The sequence below is a fragment of the Rhea americana genome, unplaced genomic scaffold, assembly GCF_003343005.1.
Source record: "Rhea americana isolate MKP2758 unplaced genomic scaffold, rheAme1 scaffold_2, whole genome shotgun sequence".
Classification (NCBI taxonomy): Eukaryota; Metazoa; Chordata; class Aves; order Rheiformes; family Rheidae; genus Rhea; species Rhea americana.
In genome coordinates, this window is record NW_028186149.1 from 14,733,170 (window position 1) to 14,743,253 (window position 10,084).

Below are 10,084 nucleotides of genomic sequence, written 5' to 3' on the forward strand. Positions count from 1 at the left end.
CACCACTTACTGACTGCTGTGTAATTATCATGTAAACACCRTTACATCCATGTTTCCCTGCAAGGCAATTCAAGATACAGAAAACTTCAGGTGGTTCATCTTGGCCATGGGTGAAACATTTTCCAGCTCACATGTATTTGGTAGCTTATCCATATTTGGAGAAACAGGCTTCCTATCTCAAAGGTTTATTTTCCAGTGTTATTTTAGAAAGAGAAAGAGAAAGAGAGAAAGAAAGAGAGAGAAAAACCTCAGCCTTTAATTTCTGCTTTCACAGTCATTCAGGCTGAGCTTTCAATGCATGACCCTGTTCTCTTCTTTTCCCTCTAAGCTCCTGGTCAGAAAGGTAATGCCAGGGTCTGTGCTACAGACAGGGCTCAGGTTGAGTGGRGAAGCCAAGGGAGTCTGTTCTCATAGTGTTGTAGGTGCTTTCTGTATTGCAGCAGGGACTCATTTCAGGCCATGCTGCGTCTCCCGGTGTCTCCGTAAATCCACTTTTCTTTGGAAACCTTTGCCACACAGATCACAGCCAAAGGGCTTGAAGCCTGTGTGCTTCCGACTGTGGGTGATGAGGTTGGAGCTCTGACTGAAGGCTTTTCCACACACCTGACACTTGTGGGGCTTCTCACCTGCAGGGAGATGGGGGTGGGGAGGAGAGAAAGAAAGGGCGTGAAAAATGCAATGTCCTGCCTAGGCACTCAGAACACAGGAAATGCACTCTGGGCCTCAGAGTTAATCAAAGTGATTCCTCTGTAATCCCCAAGCGAGTCATTCTTGCTAAAAAACATGCAGTGGGGAGCCTCAAAGCCAAAGCTGAGCCTTCTCTGCAGCTAAGCAGTCCTGGACCTGGCTGTACCAGCATTGTCTCGTCTAGTCCTGGGAGCAGTGTGAAGTGCAAAGTGCTCCCAGGACACTGTAACATATGAACCCGTTATTTGGCTGCATGGGCTCTATGTGGTTTAAACTAGCTTTGCGTCCTAGAAACATCAGGAATCCTTGGAGAGACCCCAGGCCATGCTGACTGCCTGATATTATTATAGCATCACCATGGGGGCAGGCGGGATAAATAGACGGCAGTTGTTAAGCTAGACCCAGTGAGCTGGTGCCTGGCCCCAAGGGAAGTAAGAGTCCCTCGAGTGAACAATGAAGGATAGGGTTCATCCAGAGATCCACTCTYCTCTCCATTCCTCACCCTGGAATGCCAGCAGGGTCATCCCGAGCCAACCCTAAAGTCCTCCTGCAGACAAATCAAGTGAACGGGAATAAATCCAACTTCTGAACTCCTATAGAGTGATCAGTGGCAAAACTCACACTGGCACCCATGGGGGGGCAGCTCTCAGCACATTTTCACATTGTTTATTACTAAATAACAGATAAAAGGGAACCCCAACCACAGAACACGTGTATCTTTCCAAGCTTGATTTCAGAGTGGCTTTGCACCTGCAGAGCCCACTAACTTCAGCTGGAGCAACAAGCACTCTTTGCGCATTTGAAAATCAGGCTTTTAAAAACATAAGGTAATATAAAATGCATTGGAGGCTCAGTCCACAAGAATATGTTGCATAGGAAAGGGATTTCTGATTCAGTTAAGGACCTAGTTTTATATTAGAAATTTAAAAGTCCAGGGGCAGTTTCTGATCTCGCATCAAAATAGTATTTTTGTCTAATTCAGAATTTAGCTGAAATTTTACTTCACCAAGCCTCATTTGAAAAAGTTACCAGGCAAATACTTTTTGTTTTACTTCCTAAATAGTTCGGTTTCATTCAGCAAACATCTGGTGGGGAACCTTTATAAGTTACATTTATTTTTCACTGCTTATGATAAAATACTTCATACCAAGCAGCTTTATTTATAATGCTCTCTTTCTTACATGTTGGTTATTTTGATATTCTTCCTTTGATATCTGCTACTGGTCACTGTCAGGAAACAGAATTTTGGTCATCTGAACCTTGACTTTGACCAGCAGAGTTATTATTTTGTGCCTACAAATGTTTCTATATTCACACAGGTCATGCATTTCTCATTACTTTAAAAGTCAAYAGTGCTGGTTTGAAAGGCAAGATTTACTTTTGAAGAGCTCTGATAAACCTGCTTTCTCACCGAACAGTATTTTAAAAACAATTTCCTTCAGTGATTCACCTGCACTTTATTAGTTCCATGTTTATTACTGACAAGGAAATTTGATAACTCTGCACCTCTCCTTCCATTCTGCATCAAACTGCAGCCATTTACTTGGAAGGTCCGGGTGGAAGTGCAGACAATCAAACTCTGAACAAATATTTAGACTAAGAGTTGGACCCTGGGCCCTCCAGTTTAGTGTTTGATCTAGAGGAGGAGGCTCCTGTGGTTCCTATTGTAAACTGGCAGGGCCAGCAAATGGAGATGCTGCACTCAAATTCACCTGTCATTTTCCAGGGGCAATCAAGGCCACATGAATATAATACTCTAGAAATCATCTTACAGAAAAGCGCTTTGAATAAACAGTGGTGGATCCTATTAAGGAAACACTGATTGGATTGCGAGGATTTTGGTTATTTAGCAGCTGTGGTTCATGAAACCACATTCAAATCCTCCTCCTTTGCACAAGTAGAGCTCAGATAGCACAAACTGCAGCAAGGTAGTGAGAAACACTGGGAGATGCATGTACTGTCCCAGCTGAGGAGGAATGGACTGCTGCAGAGACTCCTCCCCAGAGACCAGCCTCCACAGAAAGGGCTAAACACCAGCATCTGCAGAACTGACCTGTATGAATGAAGGTGTGTTTCTTCATATCAGATTTCTGGTGGAAACGCTTCCCACAGTACTGACATGGATAGGGCCGGGTGTCCGAGTGGATGAGAAGGTGGGTGGAGAGGGTGGAAGATCTCTTAAAACTCTTGCCACAAATCTTACAATCAAAGCTGCGTTCCTGCAGAGAGGAGCCCAAACACATGCATGTTACACCATGCCGGAGACCCTACTGCAGCAAACCACCAGGCAGCCCATCGGTGTTGCCCCTTTTGCCTTACGAAGCACTTTTTCCTCTCCAGATAGCTGGAGAGGCCTGAAGAGACATTAACTCAAGCACGGCAGTGACACATGGTAAAAAAGATAGTGCATCCTCTCCCAGTGCTGTGCCCCACTCCTCGCAGAGATTTAACTGAATGCCCCTTCCTGACCGCAGGAACGGCCAAGTGGGAACAGCCCCAACCAGGCAGAGCCTGCCTGCACTTTTCAACAGGGGCTCAAGACATTATCACTCCACTCGGAACCCAACAGCCACAGCCCAAGGYATCCAGGAAAAAACCTTTTTGACAAATCAAACTAAATGCATTAAGACTTTGCTGTCTCCCCCTCCTTTCCTCATCACTCTCTTCCACCATAAACTTGTATCTTCCTTCCGTCCTTCAACTCCCATCACACTCCTATCACACCCTCCTCTTCCTGCTATGCTTTCACACAAATCATTTTACTTTATTTGGCTTTTTATGCACTCTCGCTGAAATGTTCTCCCCTCCATGGCTTTAATATGCAGCGCTGCTTATTTAATGGGTGATGACATATTTCCCCTCATTGTGTACTCTGCCATTGCACACTCATGCCCTTGTAAATAAAACAGTTAGCAAACAAACATCACTGTAACTCTATCCTCCCAAAACCAATCTGAGGAAGGAAGATTTGCCAGGCCAAGTGGGTGGGTGAAGGGGAAATATGGCACAATATCAGCAGGTGGAAAATGTTACAAATCCTACCAAAATTAACTACCATATTCTTTTGGTGTGTGACTCAGAGAGTGTCGAGACGGGTGAAGTCTGTGCTCTATACCTGCCTGGGCGTTCAGATGTTCCCAGCATAGACAGAATGACTACAAACAAGGGAAGATTCACCTCTTTGGGAATTGGGGGAGGAGGAGGAGGAGTGAGGAGACCTGAGTCAAAGGAAAGCATAGTGAGCTTCTACAGCTCTTAAAAAAGTCCATACCCCCACTACAATTTCCAGCCCTGAGAGTAAAATTTTATTATCTGTTACATCTAGAGTCCAAAAGTGGACTCCAACTGCTTAATACAGACATGCACAATGTCTGGGCAATGGAAACAAAGCCTGTGATCTTTAATTTGCTGCTCACTAGCTTCTCACCCTCTACTCTGCTTGCCACCATATTCTTTACCCATGACTACCCATTGTGGCCCTACAATGCTTTCCTCCTCTCCTCAGTTTAAATGCCCATCTACTGCCTTGTGATTGCCCTCATGGCCTCTCCAGTGCCAGTCCCAAGCAAGCAGCCAGCCCTGGCCCTGTGCCCCTCACCCTGGCAGTCTGCCTTAGCTCTCACCTGCGAGTGCACAGCCTTGTGCTGCTCCAGGCTGACTGCGTGGCCAAAGGTCTTGCCACACATGTCACAAGCAAAGGGCCTGGTGCCGCTGTGTGAGCGGCGCACATGTACTTCAAGGCCATGTGGAGTGGAGAAGACCTGAGGGGAGAAAGCACACAAGGGTCAAGCTGGACAGGGAAAAGAGCCTGGGGAAGAGTCGTACCCAGCACAGGAGAAAGCGCTCTGTACCTTGCTGCACTTGACACACTTGTAAGAGCCCGCACTGATGAGCAGCGGGCGGCATAGGAGATCCGACTCCACTTTGATGCCACCTGGCCCCTTCTCTTGCTGCAGCCCAGGCTGTGAGTCAGCATAGAGTCCCGGTGCTGCTGCTGGAGGCCTCTCAAAAAGCCCCGGGCCCGGGGAGCCGAAGTCACCATAAAGTCCAAGGGAAGAACTGCACTCTGCACTGTAGAGGGCAGGCTCGGAGCCTCGCTCACAGAAGAGCCCTAAGGCTGAGGTTCGCTCCAGTGTCGGGCAGGGCCTGTAGCTTTGCACAAGGTGCCTCAGATCAGAGCCACCCAGGCTGCTCCACGCATATGGCTTGAAGGGCACCGAGAAGGGGGGTGCTTCATCCAGCGATGGGCACACAGATCGCTCTGAGGCTGTGGGGAAACAAGGGCATGGGAATTAGTGTGCTTCACAGTGCACCCACCATCACGGGGCAGAATCAGCTCAGTACCTCGACTTGTGTCCAGAGGCTCCCCACTGCCACAGCTGCACATCAAGGCTGCACAACAGGGTCAGTGCATCCAGTACTAACTACTCACTTGCTGCCCCAGCCAAATTATTAAAAGTAGCCAGCAACTTTGTCTACCTCCATTTCTGCTTGCCTAGTTGGGGATATGTTGATCTCACTGCTGAGATACTGAACAACTCAGTCTGCAACTCCCTTTCGTTTATCTGCAGCTCCTCAGAGAAGTATATCTAAGACATTCCAAGCTGGACATCAAAACTGACAGTCCAAGTGTTTGAACTCCAGTGTAGATCCCACTCATCCATACTGTAGAAATGACATTACGAAGGTGCCAGAAGGAATAAGTGTGCCGAGATTTACCCTTCCAAAAGAACGAGAAGGTGCTTGTTGCACAATGTAATGCCCAAATYGTCTCTGAACTTGGTGCCACAACTGTCCATAATAATATTGCAGCATTATCAAAATAGGGAACAACTTTAAAGGTGCTTAGATTCCATGCCTCACTTTTCAGGGGAAAAAATTAAAAAAAAAATCAATCCTCATCTGAAAGAAAATTCTAGTTGTTCCAGATTCCTCTGAGTTTCCCTAAGAAAATAAGCTGAGCACACCCAAAACACTGAGCTTCACAAACACATTATGAAAATCATTGGCATAGGCTGCATTAAAAATTAAAGACACGAAAGGATTCTCTTTTCAGTCATCATCAAAGCGAGCTTCCACCAGGACATGCTGTGAGCTGCTCAGATGGCTTCATCTGGTTCTAACCAGGTTCCCCCTTGGCAAGGGCACCAACTGATGTGGTGGGCACCACAAAAGGAATTGCACTTGGAGGGCCCTTAGCAGGAGACAGATGCAATGGCAGAAACTCAGCTTCTAAAGGCACAAATGCTCAGGGGGTCTTGCATAGAGAAAAGCACAGTTGTGTTGAGAACACAAGGTACTAGATCCCAACCATTTCTGCCAGAGACTGACTAATGCTCGAGGTGCTCTGCTTGCACTCAGGATCACATCAAGCAGCAGCATGCTGAAAGTCAAATGTCTCCATTGGACAAATGTATTCGTGAACCACGGAAAAGAGGAATTAACTAACTGTTGAAGTGCTGATGCCTTTTCAGAGATATTGGCCTCCCTTACAACTTAGGCTACCGTATCAAAACTTGCACACCCAATTGTTTTATAGGCTTTTCTCATTCCTGATCAGCTTCACAGTTCCCATGCTTTTCTCAGCCTTCAGCACACCAAGATAACCTGGGGTGAGAGAGGGAGGGAAGCCGTGATGTGTTAGGCTTTTGCTCTGGAGAGGCAGATGGTCACTGAGGGTTGAAGGAGAGAGTGGGAAATGAGGTGAAAATGAAGCACTGAATGACTTGCCTGTTTCCTATCTTTTTCACAGTTTCAGATCTTAACAGAATCTCATATTCTTCTATTGAAATCAGTAGTCTTTTGGTTGGAAATATATGCGCACATACCAACTGGGACATCTGAACAGAGCGATGAAATCAAATTAGCTGACATGGTGCTGAGCATGATTTTTCCTGTTCTGCACTGACTGCAAAGTTGTGGTCAATGTCACATCATCTATCTTGTGTCTTTGCAACCAGTTTCAGTGTTGTCATCTCTCACGATTTTATCGCAAGACTCAGACAMTATCTTAAAGTCCTAGCTCTTGAAACTGTACAATTTTATCARGCCCTCAGCTTTCTCTTTGTTTGCTTGTTCTTGTTCTAATTGTTTTTCCCTCTGGAAAATCACTTCTAGCCCAGACTATAAATAAAAGCGTAAGAAAACATAAGCCCTCAGTATTTTAATATGAGAGTTAAAATATCCATCAGGTATTACTTACAGTTTTGATTTCTAAGCCAATTAGTTGGCGGAGAACGAAGGGAAGGCTGACCTGATTTTTGAGCGTTTGGAAGTAGCAATACTGGACACAGTAATACACTGTACCACGGATCAGCTTGCGTGCCATGTTCGTTCAACCCCCTCACACACTTTGGAGACCTCACAGGCATGAGCGTAAGGTGAACCACTCGCACTATGCTTCCAAGGGCATGCTCAAGTCATCCACGCCCCGTACCCAGAGACAAGGAGACTTGCAGTTCGCACTTTCTCATTCCGCTGGGCAAGAGACACTCCTGTGTCTGCCTGTCTACAGCGTCTAGTCCTTGGAGTGGTGGGCAGGGAGAGAGAATCAAGTTCTCCCTTCTACTTCTTAGCAATTCTGTGTAGCCTAAACAGAGTACCTTGGGAAAAGAAACATCAATGTTCTTTTCTGAAGGTAAGGCAGGCTCACCCAAAATGATTCAGAACTGAATAGCACATACAATAAAGACAGATTCAGGTGTCCTCCTCCACAAACCACAAAACACCATGCTCCCTGCACGACAACTCCATTATACCCAGTAAAAAGGCTCCTTATAACACTGTAGCATCAGTACTCAGGACATCCTAATATACCGCAGCACAGAGCTACCAGGGCTCCTACTGTATAAGCAAACATGTGTGACTACAGACATACATAAAAAGTGAGGTTAAATACCAAAGTGATTTGCACTGATGGAGTCAACAAAGCGTGCACAATGTTAACAAYGCTATAAAGCTATTGTGCCTGTGCGTGTTCCCCTGGTTTGGCAGCACTGCATTCAAAGACAGACCTGAAACCTGGTTTTTGCTCCACGTTAGAAGTGAAAAGAGCACAGGCTGCACATTGGGATGAGGGGTAGTAAGTACTATTCCCCGTATCTACCCTGTCCAAACGTGATTTAGAAACATCGTTTCTCATCTGCCCTTGCTGACGAGGCACAGAAACTGTGCCCCACCCAGACACACAACCAAAAAAATCTCACCAGTGCATCTTGCTGAAGTGACCAAGGCACAACTTCCAGCTTCACACTGCCTTTGGCAAGTCAGCTGGAGGGCAGGGACTGGGGGGGCAGGTGAGAGCTSCGGGAAGAAGCCTGACTATCTAACRCCGCTGTAATAGCACCCCTCCTGAGGTTCATTTAACGAAGCTCTGTCCTGCGAAGACTGGGAGTCCCTTATCATCCCTTTCCCCCAGTGAACAGGAGCAGATAGCTTCAGGACCCCTCTCCCTTGGGAAAAAGTGGATCTGGGGATGCTGCTCTCATTTTGTCAGAACGTCTTCCCCAGGTAACGGGACGGTTGGCAGGGGGCTAATGAATCCACAGTAATTGAAGAAGGGAGCAGCAGGGAGGTAAGACAGAGCAGCCCTGGTAACTACCTGCTCCATTTCATGTCCGTGCCTTTTGGACACCTTGTGAGAATAGTTTCTTTTCCCTTCAGAAATTGTAATTATTTGGGGAAAGACGAGCAGACCAAATTCATTAGGCACAACAAAAACAAAAAGATACTGTTACATTTTGTGCAGAAATATTAGCAAAACAGAGACAGCTGCATTCTCACCTTCGGTGCCGTCTGTCATTTGCACGGACTGAAACTGTCCCATGGCTGGCTGTAAGGATACGGCTTTGTATTTTGAATGCCCGCTCATAGGGCTTTCAGACTTCTAAAGGGGAGGAGGGTCTTTAAAAACGCTAATCCACATCATTACAATAAGCCATTGATATGTAAGGATACTATAAAGACAAAGTAGGAGAATGAGTGGAGAAATAGGACTACTTATTTGTTTGCTGGTGTCTSCTGTCATTTTGCAAAGCTGAGATAATTTTTCCCTTGCTAAGACAGAAATTGTTCTTTTTTCCAGCCATCACTTTTTAACCAAGGCAGTAAAAAAAAWTTTTTTATATATATTTTTATAACGTATTTTTGTTATAAAACAACAGCATTGTATTTTTAAACGAGATAAGTATTCACGCCAAGCTGGGGACAGCATCTCCCACTGCTCCAACCACATCAAAGGCAGGACGAGGGAGCTAGAGACAGGCGCTGCAGCCATAAGTGTGAGTTTCCTGGATTTGGGGTGTTTAAATCTGACCGCCATTATTTTCATCTGGTTTTCATAAACGTGTTTTTAGAAAAGCAAAACAAAAAATAAAAGTGGGAGAGATCCTTTTTATAGACAAGAGGCAAGAAATATCCTGAAAGGGAGTTTGGGGAAATGTCTAGCAGGTAGAACAAACAGAGTGTCAATCCTGTGTACTACAGCTATATAGATAGCCAAGGAAATATGTTTACTGTTAAAAAAAATCCATTAAACTTCCCGACAGCTGGGCGCTGTAGGCAAATGCGGGGATCTTTAAAACACAGTTTCGCCCTAGCAATTAATCAGAAACCAAAAAAGCGATGTGCTTTGGCATCCCAAGTTTCCTGGTGGGACTGGAAGCCGCTACTCCGTCAGCGGCGGGGACGGGCTGGGAAAGCAGCCTGGGCGCGGGGCGCAGCGCGGCGCGGGCACAGGCGCTGCGCTCCGCTCCTCTCCGCTCGCCTCGCCCCGCGCGAGGCGCCGCGGGCCGCGCTCCTACCTGGCGAGGCGGAGGGCGACGGCGGTCTCCAGAAGTCCTCAAACTCCGACACCCGGTCGCAGACGCTGCCCTCGCAGCTGGGCGCCGACTCGGAGGTGCCATCGGCGGCCTCGGCGAGGTGCGACTCCGGCGAGAAGCGGCCCCGCGGCGGCCCGGCGTCGGGCAGCACCGCGCCGCAGAGCCCGCCGGCCTCGGGGAGCTTGCTGTCTGCGGGGAGCGGCGGCCCCTCAGTGCCGGGCAGCGGCGGGCGCGGCCCGCCCGGCGGCCCCTGCGCACCCCGCGCCCCCGGCGCCGGGGCGCCCCTACCTGCACAGATCTGGGCCAGCACCGTCTCCAGCCGCCGGCTGTAGTCCTCGTCGGCGGAGCGGGGCTGGTGGTAGCTGTGCGCCTTCTTGCTCTTCACCAGGAAGGACCTCGGCATGGTGGGGTGCTCCCGCGGCCGCCCCGGCCGCGCTGCGTCTCCCAGCGCCGCGGCGGCTGCGAGCGTCACCCCCGAGTGTCCCGCGGGGGGGCGGCGGCGGAGGGGAGGCGACCTGCCGGGGAGGCGCCCAGCCCGCCGGTGAGGGCCGGGGGCGCCGGCCGGGAGGGGCCGCTCG

General features: G+C 48.2%; 1 protein-coding gene across 1 annotated transcript; it reads right to left on the reverse strand.

Annotated features, from left to right (window-relative positions):
* Nucleotides 1–224: 224 nt before the first annotated feature.
* GFI1 (growth factor independent 1 transcriptional repressor) lies at nt 225–9,924 on the reverse strand. Its single transcript, XM_085303724.1, has 6 exons — nt 9,795–9,924; nt 9,489–9,695; nt 4,539–4,954; nt 4,311–4,448; nt 2,741–2,906; nt 225–626 (listed from the first exon to the last, which is right to left on the reverse strand). Exons 1-6 carry the CDS (start codon nt 9,907–9,909, stop codon nt 448–450), a joined length of 1,221 nt encoding a protein of 406 aa, XP_085159850.1. The 5' UTR covers nt 9,910–9,924; the 3' UTR covers nt 225–447.
* Between the last annotated feature and the right edge of the window lie 160 nt (nt 9,925–10,084).